The sequence below is a fragment of the Periplaneta americana genome, chromosome 4 (genome assembly GCF_040183065.1).
Source record: "Periplaneta americana isolate PAMFEO1 chromosome 4, P.americana_PAMFEO1_priV1, whole genome shotgun sequence".
Classification (NCBI taxonomy): Eukaryota; Metazoa; Arthropoda; class Insecta; order Blattodea; family Blattidae; genus Periplaneta; species Periplaneta americana.
In genome coordinates, this window is record NC_091120.1 from 139,886,278 (window position 1) to 139,902,701 (window position 16,424).

Here is a 16,424-nt window from a genome sequence, read left to right on the forward strand (position 1 = left end):
CTCGTATTCTGCACATCCTTTCCACAAATTTGACTGTCCAAGTCCTACACAATAAGTTTCTCAAGTTGCAAGGTATCTGCATCTTATTTCGCACGTTATTTGCACTAGGAAACATGCATGTGATCTCAAATTCTATGACCGGATATTCACATAATGTCCAGTTTCGTGATTCTCAAGTCAGCATTGTAATAGACCTACTTATGCCTTTGTAATGAAGGAATAATATTAGCAGCTTCATCAGCAGTTGGAATTATCATCACCTTCAAATTAATTCGTCTTCGGTGGTCTAGCGGTTACCTTGGATCCAATGTTTGCGGGTTCACAAATGCAAGTATAGCTCAAAGTCCCGGGTTGTATATTTATCATGTCTTCAAGTTCTTGTCTTTAAGGTATGTATTAACGTTTTGGAGGAAAATCTACATTTTTTAACCAACCTTTTAAAGATATTTATCAGACAACATATGAAAGTAGACTAACATAACCATATATCAGAAACTTCAATTTCACTTTTTGATTCCTTAAAAAAATAATTAATTAAAAATTATTCTATTTCTTCAAAATGCCATATATTTTCTAAAATTTACTGAATTTTGAAATTTCTTTCACTGAGTTATTGCTGTTTATGCGTACAATGCTCTGTACTAGGATTTTGCAGCTACCATTATTACAAAGAAAATTTTAGTCAAAAAAACGCCATTTCAAACGTTAATACATACCTTAAGGCAAAATTATGATCAATCATCAGTTGCATAGCAAGAAAATGATACACCATCTTCAGTCGAAGACAGGAAATTTAAGAACATTTTCGACAATGTTGCAGTTGTTGACGATTACAGCTTTCCACGATTTTTTCTGTAGAGTTTTATTACAATTCTATCTTATACAAATTTGTATCAGTGTATACTTGCAGAGAGGAACATAGGTTAAGGGTGTTTGAGAATAAGGTGCTTAGGAAAATATTTGGGGCTAAGCGGGATGAAGTTACAGGAGAATGGAGAAAGTTACACAACACAGAACTGCACGCATTGTATTCTTCACCTGACATAATTAGGAACTTAAAATCCAGACGTTTGAGATGGGCAGGGCATTGTAGCACGTATGGGCGAATCCAGAAATGCATATAGAGTGTTAGTTGGGAGACCGGAGGGAAAAAGACCTTTAGGGAGGCCGAGACGTAGATGGGAGGATAATATTAAAATGGATTTGAGGGAGGTGGGGTATGATGATAGAGACTGGATTAATCTTGCACAGGATAGGAACAGATGGCGGGCTTATGTGAGGGCGGCAATGAACTTTCGGGTTCCTTAAAAGCCATTTGTAAGTAAGTAAGTATACTTGCAGTATATTCGCCTTACATTTGGGGGAATCAGCCCAAGCAGAAATCGAATCCATGTCCAAGAATAGCTCCGAAACAGTAAGCAAGCGCACCTACCGACCCAACTTCGACGGTGGATGTATGTAACTATTTCTTGGTTCCACATTGTGAAATTACTTCATCTAAAAACCACACTTTGTTCAATTTTTTAGAATATTTCCGTTGCAGACTGCGTTTAGAATGGTTGCAAACACTACCATATTTATCAGTAAAGTAGAACCTCTATTATCCGTGGTAATGAAGGTGGTGAACTGGGTTGTTAATCGAAAAATCGGATAATCTTTTATAAATTAAGTGCATATTACAGTTTTGTAATGTCCTTCGTAATGTTATGTCTGACATGCTAGACAGTGGACCATTCACTAATATAAGTCTGGTTGTCAATGATGTGATTATAAGGGCTAAGGAAATTCCTTGCGATATTTGTTCGCGGAAATATAGGAATAGTGGAGGTCTCCTGTTGTAGATTTATATACATTATACACTAAGTCCTTGTTGTTCATTACATCGCGTACAGTTCTAAGCCAATCTCATATTCTGATGCGAAATGAGCCGCGATTTCTCTTTTCAAAAAGCTCTCAATTACTGTATTTGCATTTTTATTTCGATCCTTAGCAAACCACTTGTGGCACCCATGAAAGATATTTTGCATAAAAAATATAAAGTATGGGCACTAAAACAGTAGGACAAGGACTGAAAGCTGCACGGTTTGCTATAGTGTGCCGAAGTTCTTGGGATCACTTTTCTGAAGGCGGGTAGTGACTATTTTACAAGCTGGGAAAAACACCTTCAAGTAACTGTTCCTATTGTCGGCAGTAGTACTATGTAAGAGTAAAGGCTTGTAATAATACGCTCTAGAAAAAATATGTAATAATATAAGGTACAGTACTACATTTTTTCCCCACAGCAAAGAAAGAAAAGAATATGAGAAAGACGTCGGATAATCCGCCGATCGGTTAATAGAATAATAGACAATCGGGGTTCTACTGTATAATATCAGACATATTTGTAATGTCCCGTATAGCTGCGTGGCCTAAGGAGTCTTACTTTGGACTAGCAGTAGGAAATGTGTGCTGGTTCGAGTCCTCAGGAAGAAAAAAAACTCATGAAATTTCGGAGTGTATGGGATCTGTGTCCACCCAGAATCGTGATATATTTGAGGAGCTACAGTGAGTAGCAAAATCATATTTCCTAAACCAGCTATAACGGCTGACTACACTTTACCCCCGTACTAGTTGGATGATCGAACAGCTCTGCTAAGACATGTAATGAGGCCAGAAGTCGGATAATCGGCCTTGATCCTTCATGGGCTGTTGCGCCGTGAATTATTATTATTATTATTATTATTATTATTATTATTATTATTATTATTATTATTATTATTATTATTATCATTGTATAAAGTAAAAGAAAACTGGATGTGGAAATTCATTTTTTGAGACGCACTATAAGAGTTTCTAGGCAGGAATACGTAAAAATTAATGAAGAAATTACGCACAGAATGATTAATGAAGAGGCTGTGTTAAACAAAATAGAGAATAACAGCTAACTGGTTTGGCTATCTCATGAAAATGGAAGGTGGTGACCTAAAGAAATTCACAAATGTCAACCTTCAAGAAGAGTAGACGACAAAAGAGACTGGAACGGCTAAATGATGAAAGTTATAAATAAAAGAAGATTTTGATTTGAAGACGCAAAGGGCAAAAGGCTTTGGTTGATTGGTACGAGAAGACGACACTAATTGTGGAATCCCTGTTATTGTTATTATTATTGTTATTATTATTATTATTATTATTATTATTATCATCATCATCATCATCATCAGTACAGAGTGAGTCAGGCAGGGCTAGACCGGCGTCAGCGGAAAGTCGTGTGAGTAGTAACTGCTGCTCTATCGCAGTGATCAGACCTCCTGCTCGCGTATACGTTTCGTGTATAGTTACGTACGTAAACACGTTCACATTGTGAGGGTACAGCTGTATACCGTACATTTAGAATGCAGTAGTGTGTCCATTATGAAATATAGCCTTGAACAACAAGTCTTTATTTACAGCAACTTTGTGAAATATGAATCTTGGGGAACAGTTGTAACAAACTTCGGTCAGTCATTTCCTGATTCGCCATAGTCTTCTAAAGAAATGATTCACAATTTAGTAAAGAAATTTCATACAACTGGATCAGTATTGGATAAGAAACGAACATGTGTGAAGCGTGTTCTCACTGAGGAAATGTTAGATGAAATTGGCCAACGACTATAGAGAAGTCCTACGACATCACCCCGTCATGTAGCTCAGCAGATACAGGTGCCAAAGTCTTGAGTGATAAGATGTACGAAAAAATTTAAATTAAAACCTTACAAAATTCGTGTAGTTTAGAGTTTAACGGAACCCGATTATCAGAGCAGACTTAGGTTTTGCATGTGGTTCTAACAGTCAGTGTAAATCAGTAGTGTCAGAGTTGTAAGCTCCAATGCCGGTTGTGGAGCTAGATCGGAGCTTGAACTTGCTTATGTCTGTGGAAACACCGGAGCACGCAACCAGTCTAGTGGAGCGCTCCGCTCCGTTTAGTCCCTGTCTGACATCGCTGGTGTAAATGTTATGTTTTATTTAACGACGCTCGCAACTGCAGAGGTTATATCAGCGTCACCGGATGTGCCGGAATTTTGTCCCGCAGGAGTTCTTTTACATGCCAGTAAATCTACTGACATGAGCCTGTCGCATTTAAGCACACTTAAATGCCATCGACCTGGCCCGGGATCGAACCCGCAACCTTGGGCAGTCAGTGTATGATGGACTACTTGACTCCACCTTAATTTTGTATAGTTACGAAGCATCGTTCCACCTCAGTGGTTACGTGAACACTCAAAACAATCGTTTACTGGGACAGTGAAAATCCAAACAGTTTTCACGAACAACCGCTACATGACATAAATTCGAGCCATTTCGGAGAACGAACTGCGGCGAGTTGCAGGACATGTCTTCAGGAGATGTGCAGCCTGCCAGGTATCACAAGCACTGATCACTCGTGATATTTTTGTATGTAGGATATGAGAATGACGACTGATGACCAAGAGAGATAATAATAATAATAATAATAATAATAATAATAATAATAATAATAATAATAATAATAATAATAGAGCATACAAAATCAATACAAGTAGGCCTATGTTAGTCCTTGACTCATCATTCTGGAACTGGCAATTTATTTGTAGTGAAGTTCGATTCTCCCCCCCCCCCTTTTAGTTGCGTATATGGTTTCCAAGTCATTGTATTGCCCCATATTTACCGTGCTCCGTCGTACGTTTGCGCAATTAATTTCTTGCTGCATTTAAATTCTTCTAAATGATCAAATACAACTTCAGATATTCTTTCGGCTGTCCTGTCATCTGAAAGTCCTGTTAATTCTTGTATTTATTATAGCTTATTTTATTTATCTTTATGTAATTTCGTTTTTTAATTCATTTTATTTTTTTATATTATATCATTTTAAATTATTTATTATTTCGTTTATTCTACTCTTTTAAAATGACCAATGAACTGCATTTAAGGAGGCTATAAGGGTACTTGAAAATTCTTATTGTAGTCTCAGACAGGGTCTACATCACCCAGAAAAAGGGTCGTAGTATTAGGATACGCGGTCATATCGTCAAACGCGGTTAAACTCAAGCCATACCCCTCCCTCCGCACTCTCCCCTGTCCACCAAACTTCACTGCTAGAAAAAACTGTTTGCTGTAAGATATTTGGATGGTTCCTCGGAAATTATTTCTGAGCTGCGCAGTGGCGACAACCCACGACAGAAAGTGGAAACTTAAAGGAAATTATTACGTCGGGACGCATTGAAAATCAAAATCTGCAATTAAAATGCTTTCTATCCTCAGAGGGACGAAATTAAACTGTAGGATCACAAGGACGTCATTTCGAACATGAATTATGCAATACTAACCGCAAAAGCGTGGAACGAATCCTCCACATATGGTAGCGTCGTTACGTATGAATCAGACGCTGTGAGTGCGGTTAGGAGTCTAGCCCTGACTGGTTCACCCTTTATTATTATTATTATTATTATTATTATTATTATTATTATTATTATTATTATTATTATTATTATTACTACTATTAAGATGAGACTTCATACACAGTTTCCACTGAATGAATCATAACTGAGAACTTCATTTCGTTTAATTGATAGAAACTATTGCACAATATGACATGTTCTGACTGTGGCTCTTCGAATAGTACAGAAAGTCCTTTCGACAGTCCAAATATTTGCAGATGTGAAACCACGAGGGATTACGCCTTCCAGCGATGACGACTGAGAGACGGAGTAGGAGTAAGACGACAATCTAGTGATAGGAGGAAATAGAAGAGTTGGAATAGGAAAGTATTCTATTGACATGAACTAGTCACAGAGGAAGTTAAAGAAAGAAGACACAAAAGAACAAATATCTAGTGGAATAAAGGGACAGGAGAAAATGAAGAGGACGGTGTCCTAAGGCGTTAAACTGTATTCCAGAGTGAGAGCACATTTTCTCCCTGGTGAACATCAGCATGCACTTGCCGACTTGCCAACGAATTGCGTCACACGTTCCACATATGACATGTAGCTTCCTTACGGTGTGAGCGATATGTTAACCGAAAGTGTTATAACCGGAGGGCGGTTTCCAGGAACATGCGCTTATGGGAACGGAAAGCGCGCACGTTCACACTCGAGACAGAGTGCGACGCGTGCCCCGCAAGACTGGTCCCACGGTCCGGACCAGATGCATGCGCAAGGTCAACGTTCAGTGGCTTGGCTCAATCACGCGGTATTTTCAATCACCGTCTGACTTCACGGTCTGCTGCGAGATGACAGTGACAGAGAGTGGGGAAACAAGATGTGAGGTATATCAGCTGGGACCTCCTCCTTTGTTTTCAGGTGGCGAACGTGGAGTACACAACGGTGAAGGTGCAACTTTAACGCAGCGTGGAAGCAACGATCACGGTATGAATCCAGACTAAAGGCTGGTTCACAATAAACTGGGAACGGAAACGTGATCGAGAACGAAAATTAAAAAAAAAAAAAAAAAAAAATGTATTTAAACGTGAGCATTCACAATTAACGAGAAGCTTGTCGGAGCCCGGGAATGGGAACGAAGAGTTGGCAAAGTTTTAACTATGCCGTTCTCGTTTCCGATCACAGCCTACTAGATTCATTCTGTTGTCATCAAAAAGCTATTTCGTCGTCATATATTTTGTAACAAGGAGAGCCTGACATAATATCTTGTCCATTCATTGCTTGTAAATAACGAAGAAATACAGTAGAATCACTTTCCATATATGCTACGTACGTGTATATGTGAATTTAATTCTTAAATACAGAGTAGCTAAAAAAATTTATACACTGTTTGTTAATCAAGAACATTGGAGCAAATTGAGACAAAATTCTCGTTTTGGAGAAAACTGTAGCTTAATGTAACTGTTCGAAGTGGCCACCATCAGCATCCAAACACTGTCGATGCCATGCCGCCGAACTGCTCCACGAAGTTCTATAACATGTCCAGTGTGGTAGCTGCATATGACGTTAAATTTCGATTTGTTCTCGTAGCGCATCCAGTGTAGCTGCATTTCCCGATAAACAACATCATTTAGGGTCCCCCATAGGTAGAAATTGGTGTTAGGTCTGGGGACCGTGCTGGTTACTCGACAGCACCTCTTCGACTTATCCATCGTTCGGGTAGAATTTCATCTAGATACGCTCTGACATCACGATGGTAGACGGCTGGGGCTCCATCTTGTTGCAGATAAAATCTCTCGTCTCCATACAACGCTCGGATGGCAGGCACAATTGTTGTCTGAAGCATCTCGAAATATACCGCACCAGTAACAGTGCCTTCGAAGAAGAATGGCCCAATCAAACCCGGAGGACAAACCACACCACACATTAAGTTCCGGTAAGTTGATGGCTTTATCCTGATGGATGCGCGGATTTTCGGAGGTCCAGTACATGCAATTGTGGTATTTTACAGTACTATTCACTTTGAACTGTGCCTCGTCAGACTAGACAATGTTCCCTGCAAACTCCCCATGTTGTCAAACCACTCATAGTACTCAATTTGTCGAAAAGGGTCGTCCTCATTCATTGCATGCAGCAGTCTTGGAATGTACACCTTCCACTTTGCAGCTTCAAAATTCGCTTACACTGATTGACTGACTCCGGTTTCACGTGCACATTGTTTCACAGACTTCTGTGGTGAACGTGTAAATTGTTGTAACACTGCTGCGGAGGTAGCTGCAGTTTTTGCTGTTACAGATCGCCCGGAACGTCCTTTATGCACATCATTAACAGTACCATTGGCTCCGAATTTGTGACGAATACGCTCAATTATTAGACGTGTGAGCAGTATTGTTTGAAACTCGTTCCGGCATTGTCGTCGTACCTCGCTGTTTTCAAACTTAATGTACCACTTCCACATTGCCTTCCGTTGTTAGAACGACAACCTTGCATCCGCCATTTTGTTTTCACAATACACCTGCGCGCTCATCTAGTCACTGCCAACTAACAACATTAAGCTATAATTTTCCCGAAAATGAGAATTTTATCTCAATTTGTTCCAAAGTTATTGACGAACAAACAGTGTAGGCTATACATTTTTTTAAGCTCCTCTGTATTTCGTGTCTTAAATTTCTAAATTGGTTAACCTGTGTTTGTGTTGGCTGGCTGGTACTCGTGAGAGAATGTCATTGGTCAAGTATACACAAATAACATCAAATTGCGTAATATCGACTTTACATGTCGTTATTGACATATATGGATATGCATAGTCGTTTTTGTTCTCTGTTTATTGCGAATCAAAAACCTTAACTTTCATATTCTACAATTCTCGTTCTCATTCTGGTTCTCGTTCCCGGTTTATTGTGGACTAAGTTTTAAGCAGCTATTTTGCAAGTTGAAGTATGATTCTCTATATATAATGGTCATTAATACTCACTTTGAGGTGTAGCAGGGCTGTCAACATCCACAACCAGACCCTCATTACTGGTCTCGTCTTGAGGGGGTGCACCACTCCCTTGCGACACCTGTATAACAATGAAGTGAACACGATAACTCGACATACTCGAACACGACACTAGATCTGAAGAACAGAACTAGCAAAATCAGAGTTCAAGAAATTGAAAAATATACATAATGCTTTTTACTTTACTTACTTCGCTTTGACTTGGGCTAGGTGGCATGGAATCCACACTGAGGACGGAATCTTCGTGTCCATCTTCAAGCCGGACTCTCTTGGGTTCATTCTGAAAAGGAAATATAATGTGTTTTATGTCACTATTTAGGTAAACGCAGACATCACAGGATTCTCACTCTATACCCTGCAGAGAGAAACATCCAAACACGAACATTAGCCATCCTCTTCAAAGGACTGTACCTAGTAGCCGTAGCAATTTCAGCAATAATAGAATTATCAATAGCAGTATCAGCCTCACAAACCATTTGTAACTTCAGTTGTGATACAATGTTATGAAATTAGGAACAAAGAAGTGACATCTATTTTGAAAGTATGCCGTATCATTTGTACTTCTAGCATGAAAAAATAGCAAGGATAAAAACGTAAATTTATAGTACGAGTTGTCAACATTTTGCAATTACGTACCACTATTTTTAATTGAAGACATTCCATCCTAATTTATTCCGGTAAAACGCTATGCATTGTCTGAGAGACGAAATTAAAGTTTATGTGCACAAATTTCAGTACTTTATTACTCTATTTTAGGATATATAACAGAGAAAAAGTTACTCTTTGAATTTGTTCAAAGGAGTGTTCCATAAAATTATGTAATTTCAAAAATAATAGCTCGCCTCTTACTGCTTCCGTGTGGCGGGAATCAGGGCATGCTCCTGCGCTAGACGGAAAAGTGAATTCTCCGGGAAGGAGAAAAACCTTTCGCTATTTGAAGGTAATCACTAATCAGTTAAATTATTCAGCCGAAGATGGGACCATCGTAATACGTATGGGACAACATGGTGTAAAGCAATCATCATTTGATGATATTTCTGATTACAGTTGTTGAACTGTTCACATACTATATACTCGTACTTTTGAATATCGTAAGTCCATTTTATGAATTTTGTTTTTGACGCGGGCCTAAACGGAAAACGTATGACGCCTATGATGTGAGTCTGCATGAAGACGTGCTTCATCTATAAAAAGCATCACATTTGCAATGGAAATATATCCACGCTCTATAAAGTATTCGGACTAATAAACAGTCCCTCAATCTTCGAGATTTCAAGTCATTTTGAAATGACGGAACGAAATAGAAGAATCTTCCAACCGAAGCAGAATAACGTATATATAGCTAGTCTTATTCAAAATGTACTACAAATTTGAAAGTCATCATTGTTAAGAAGTAAACTTATAGAAATAAAATAATAATACAAGATTTGTTTATAAAAGCGTGAGGTTTATTTTCACAGAAACTTGTTTCAATTAGTTTGCTATTGTTGCTATAGCAAATGAAACAAACAGCAATTCAAGCTATTCTTGAGTTAAGGTGTTTTTGGAAAATCGTATCAGTAAATAACGGTTTTCCCTCTACAAGGCTTGACGTATGGACCCTGCAATTATCGTTATTGTGGAAGTTTCGAAACATTACGAGACCGGTTTCGAGGCAGATAAAATCCAGTTATGGCAGATCAAAAGTCCATAGAAAACATATGATTGCTGCAACGTTTTTACAAGAGGTCCAGGAAATTAAAGAAGATTAATCATATGGAACATGAAGTGTGACTCAAGATGCGAGGCGACAGCAGCAATGTGGCATATTTTCATAAATTGGTTTATACCAGTATAAACACATTCTTTTATCGACAAAACTGTATATTTACTTTCCTACAAACTTACTTTTTAATAAAGTTAGAGGACTTCTTTTTAATAAATCTATATATTACTGAAGTCCACCGCTGTGGAATAACGGTTAGCTTGCCTGACCGTGAAAGGAGCGGGACCGGGTTCAAAACCTGGTTGAGAATTTTTTCGTAAGCAGAATTGGTGGGTAACTTTCGGCGTCGGACCTCTTGACTCATTTCGTCTTCATTAACTTCAACTTCATATATCATCTTAATAGTTTCAGGTCGACCAGGAGATTGTGGCAGACGTTCCGGTATTCGCCTACAGGTGTCATGTCTGGGAAAGCTGCACAAATCCCAGGGACCCGTAAGGACTTACAGTGGACTACGGATGGAGAGAGTCGCAGAAACTGTAGTGCCGCGATCTTCGAATCAAAGGATGCAGCAGAACACAAGCACGTGAATTGCGATGCCATCGATCTGAGGAGGGGCATATTAACAGAACTGGATGCCATAGCCGAATCGATAAGATTCCAGTGAATCACGTGCTTGAAGAGTAGTCCTAATGACTTCTATAATCATCCCAATACAAGTAGGTTGCACAATAAGCCTAAGGATGCGGTGCTCGCCTACGGGTTCTCCTCCGAAAAAAAAATACTGAATGGTGATCCGTCCATCATTCATTAAAACAACATGAAAGTCATAGGCTTACTTTGTCACAAACCTCTCTGATCATTCGTGCGCTATCTAGGGTGTTCGAAGTGTAAGTTCCTAAAATGTGTTATAGTTACCACTTAAAACATACGAATTACTTCCATGACGCTTGTAATATTTAACCGTTTCTCACTGCCTCATTTCTCTGATCTGCATAAACACATTTCGGCAGCCATAATCCTTCTAGCCTGTTGTATTCAACAGGTAATATCACTGTCTTACAAAGCTTTAAAACCGACTGGTAAAAAGACAAAATTCCATTACAATTTGACTGAACCACAATCATAAAGGCGCTTCACTTTACGTTCAAAGATCCTCCACCGAAAAGAAAAAGAAAACAAAAATCTCAACACAGCATTACATCACATTTTTCAACGTGGTTAAGAATTTAATTCAGTCGCAACCAGCACACTATTCCTGTCCGATACGCCTCGCTCTCCGCCCAAGGACTACACTGAAACGTGACGCTTCTCCCAGACAATGGCATTGTGTTATTCACCGAATGTACCAGACTAATAACCTGGTACGTCGCTTTATTGCCAATCTGTACCACTGTGTCAAACATGTCAGTATTTATTTTAAGCTTCTCTTAATACTGAACGCAAAGTTAACAATTTTTAATGGAGGACTGTAGACCACTCTGTGTGTTTGCTATTTTAAGTTCATATTTTGTTTGGATGGTAATGGAATCTGGCCTACTCTAAGTCACCCAGCAATTCTGCTTCAATTGGTTGAGGGAAAACTCTGGAAAAACCCCAACCTAGTAACTTGTCCTAACCGGGATTTGAACTTGGGCCCTCTCGTTTTACGGTCAGACATAGGCCTACTAACCGTTACTCCACAGCGGTGGACACTGTAATTTGTTACAAATGACTTGTGGTCATTTTCAACCTCTGTAATCGTATTATTGATATTCATTTAATGATAACAAAAAAATTAATTCGGTCATCAATTCTGAAATAGAAATAGACTTTCCCTCCCCGTCCGTCCCTTTCAGCTTCAAAGATAAATGGCGGGGACAATACAGAGGCTACTGAACAAATTCTTTGCAACCAACGCCATGGCCATCTCAGGATGGAGGAAAGCTGACTATGAATCAAGAATCAAGACACCTCGTGATTAGTTGTGCCGTCCACGGTTTCAATAATTGAATCGAAGATTTTATGAGGACAATTGAAGGGTTCAGAACCATAGTGGGCCAAGCGCCATTTACTAAAACCGTAGAAAACGAGGGTTAAAATGAAGTTATTACCATAATTCAATGGAAACATATAGCAAGTAATATAAAGTACAAACATTAAAACTAAACGATATGTCAATCTTCATTAAACTATGTTATTCACTGAACTTTAACCCTTGCTTTCTCCGTTTTTAATAAATGGCGCTTTGCCCACTATGGTTCTGAACCCTTCAATTAAAAGTGTATATGCATAAATTATGTGGACAATTATGGGACTTATTCCATTTTAAATACTATAAACGTAAAGAATCCAAAGATAAGTAGTACTCAATCTCTACTGTTGTTACTGAAGTTGAGAGAAAAGGGACTACCCCAGACAATGTCCACCCTCCGATCATAATCTTTTCCTACGTCGGGAAATCAAACCGGAATCAAGGAATAGCCGTGCTCTAGCTATGATTTGTCAGAGGGGCCAGCAATACTTAAGTTTCCGGATGACCCTTTTTGCTGACGTACAATACCGGACTATACCGGTGCCAGACGTTTTGTTCCGCTTCTTGAGGCGCAGCTCCGTGATGACGTCTCGCGTGGACGGTAACCCTGAGGGTCGGTTCTGAGAAGACTCAGCCACCATGATATTACACAATGTAACCTGTCCATGTAGGCTACACTGCTTGGAATTCATAGAGTAGCCCACTTTTCGTACTCGCAAAAAGTACACAAGATGTATTAGCATGTGCCTCACCTGAAGGCACAGACATCAGTATTAATGGCAGAAATTCTTGCGGTTTTATGCACCGTGGGACGTTCGCCGTAGGAGCCACGGGATGGTTTCGTGGGAATATTATAAAGTTCAGGCGTCTCCTTTTATCCCTATCATATGATAAAGGAATACTGTAACTATAAAAGTTCTGTTATGGCAGGAAAAAATGTAAATACTTCCCGTAAACCCTCCCCCACATCGTCTTAATCCTTTTTCTTGATATATATTACAATTGCACCTTACAGAACAAATACAGAGTGAACCGTAAGTAATGTAATTAATTTCAGCGGGTTGTTCTTTGAAATATTCCAAACAAAAAAGTGTTCTGGGAAAGCCGCTGATATAATTCCCAATATGTTCAGTCAGTTTAAGAGAGCAATGTATTGTGATAATAAATGTTTGAAAGAATTTTAATTCTATCCTTTAAATGTGCAGAAATGTTTACCTTTTCGTTCTATAAAGGAATTTTACAAGTTTACATTTGTTCGGTTCAAATTTCTGCACAATTAAGGACAAAACCAAAACTCATTCAATCATTTATTATCATAATACATGCTCTCTTGAATTTGCTGAGCGTGTTGGAAATTAAATCAATAGCTTTTCCAAAACACGCTATGAAATGTTTCATATAAAACAATTTTTATTTCGAAAACGAAGGAAAAACGAGCAAAATTGTATTAAACATTTTCGTTTGAAATATCTCAAAGAATAACCACCTGAAATTAATGACATTATTTACGATTCACCATGTATTGTACTGCAGTTTCACTTTCGAAGTTGTACTGTACCATGTAGCTTTTACACTCAGATTTACTGTCTCAAGCATTTATTTTGGTTATGTTAGAAACACACTATTGATCAAAAGGTTTCTTTATATTACAATTCGTATGGTGAAACAGACTCTGTAGCAAGGAAACTAAAAGTGAATCTATAGTGGACAAAAGGAGGGCAGGGAGGAAGACATGCATTCATCGAGGAAAAAACTTAATTAAATTAATCAAGTTATAACCGATTTATGTCGAGTTGTTTCGACTTCCGGCTCCAAAACGCCATCCCTAGTGATGAACTAAAAATTCGCTTAAGTTTCTCGCATAGGTCTAATCGTTCGTACAGCAGAGGAACTAAAATTTTCGATTCAAAAACTCATAAGAGTCAATGACAACTTCTTAAAACGATATGAAGAACGATTACATAACGAACGGGCAGCATTTCGAACAGTTTCTGGTCTCAAAGTTAACATCTATATTAGGATTATATATAGGGGCCCTGCTTTTATTAGTCTAGAGTTTATATTAATTTTTAATTCGAAATCAGCGATTCCAAGCCCCGAATTCACTGCAGTGTGTGCCAGCAAACGAAAGGGTGTTGAGTCAAGAACAAACACCGAGCTTTAGCTGGCGCTTTAAATAGAGTTTCTCTATAATAGCTCATTATTACATGTTCAAACCATTCTTATATTTTCAGTTCTAGTTAACATTAATAATATTTCAATGAAGTATTGGAGTTAGTGTCCTGCAGTAAAATTAAGTTACGGAATGGCTGGATATACTTAAGCGATGAGATAAGTACTACATTTAGATAACTAGAAGTATTAACAAGTGGGAGAAAAGTGAAGGACTAATGCGAACACATTAAGATTGGATCCATTTAGAGAAGTTCGACAAATTATAGGCCTATTGTACGTACAGCTACTGAGAGAGACAGATATGAAACGATGAAGAAATAGATGAAAAGGTAATGTATAATATTACTATAATTGGGATGTAACTTGAATCCAGTTGAGTCCAGATGATGTTCATGATGATAACGTCGATGGTAACAAATCAACAGCAATATATTACTAACAGGCAGATATTAAATCTTGTTCATCATGCTGTACTATGTAGTTCGTCTCCTACAGTGCGCCGACGTCGACGCTTACGGCGGAAAAAAGAACCAGAGCGTAGTCGCGTCACTCCTAGATGGAAACGCTTGTATGAATGACGCAAAACCAAGTACCTGCACTTAGATAAAAAAAAATCATAAAGAGATGGCATCTCTATATTTGGTTGTGAGAACTAATTCCTGAGAAGAATAGATGAAATGAGCACTGGAAGCACAGAAGAGTTTTTATTGGGTATATTAAACGAGATACTAAGTACAGTAAGGTGGTGATTAACCCGTCCGCACTGTATTCTGATTGTCCGGAGTTCGATATCAGAGACCGGATCCATTTGTCGTGATTTCTAGAACAGAGCAGAATCCACTAGATGCGTGAACTACCAGAATAAGTATGGAATGGAAAGAGCACTCTCCAGAATACCTCGCAAGAGATGGCTTGATTCTTTATCGTCATGAATAGGCTAGTAGCCTATACGAAAGGAAGAGGAAGACCAAGAGATGTGGGACGTCAGATAGATATTGAAAGATATACAATGTCCGACAAGGTGGCAGATTTAAAAATTGTATAAATAAATAAATAAACAAACAACAAACAAATAAATAAGTACATAAATAAACAAACAATCGAACATAACCTGCTTTATCTTCCTACTCGTACTTATCCGCCCCAAGACTTTCCATTCAAAGAAAGGTTTACTTCGTGAAATAATTTACGATTTATCGAACTGAGACTGCAAAGCACACTCTGAAAGTCCGGTATTGTGGATGAGCATGATCTGGGCTTTCATCTAAACCTGTCAAGTAAACTGAAGCGCAAGCGCACCAGGAGAGCCTGAGCGCTTTACAGCGGAAAGGAAGGAGACAGACGGAAGAGGTAGTATATGCCGCTTGGTCGAGCTATATACAGGGATGGCCAGCACTGATTTAATGGATAAAGGGAAGAGAAATTATTAAAACTGTATCCATGTTAATTTTTAGATTTGTTTGAGAAGTAGGATAAGTACATTATAAGAATGTAAGTTTTAATTTTAATGCTCATTTTTCACAAGCTTGCTTTTTTATTCGAAAGGAATATTTTCTCAACTTTTTCAAGTGAAATTTTCAGATATTTTATTTTGTACCCTTACAGGTACTGAAACAATGTTTTCGTAAATCTAATATATCGTAAATACGTATTACTGTAGATAGTATACTAAGAAATGCTATGGTCGAAATTCTTATTGTGATCATTGATTCGATATGATAATAAGTAAAAGTGAATATTACAGTTGTATGATCATACAACTGTAGTATTGACTTTTATTTATTATCATACTGAAAATAGTGTATTGAACATTTTGAAATATTTGCATGGAGAATGTTTGTAAGGAAATGAATTAACAAAGCAACTACTGTTACATCATAAACAAAAAAATATGTGCCCATATGTTGTAAAAACGTCAGCTCTATAGTTTCAGCAGATTTCTAGAAAACAATTTAATATTCTGATGAGAGGAAGTTGTGCACCAATATCACCTTAAAAGCATAGAGCGATAAGAGGTTTATTATGTAATATTAGTTACAGTAAAAAAAAAACCTAGGTAACTTTGCCTTGTACTGTAATATTGTTTTGATTAGTTTACTGATTACTTTTACAAGGCTAAAGATACTATCAATACCAATTCCAGCTTACCACGTCATA

The 16,424-nt window shown here is 38.1% G+C and overlaps 1 protein-coding gene across 1 annotated transcript in view; it reads right to left on the reverse strand.

Moving 5' to 3' along the window:
• Nucleotides 1–16,424, reverse strand: part of Ino80 (chromatin-remodeling ATPase INO80) — a 454,888-nt gene that overhangs the window by 128,246 nt on the left and 310,218 nt on the right. The window contains exons 27-28 of the mRNA XM_069824011.1: nucleotides 8,564–8,653; nucleotides 8,347–8,434 (exon numbers count right to left, since the gene is read on the reverse strand). Coding sequence (XP_069680112.1) covers nucleotides 8,347–8,434; nucleotides 8,564–8,653 — 178 coding nt within the window. The remainder of the gene's footprint in view (nucleotides 1–8,346; nucleotides 8,435–8,563; nucleotides 8,654–16,424) is intronic.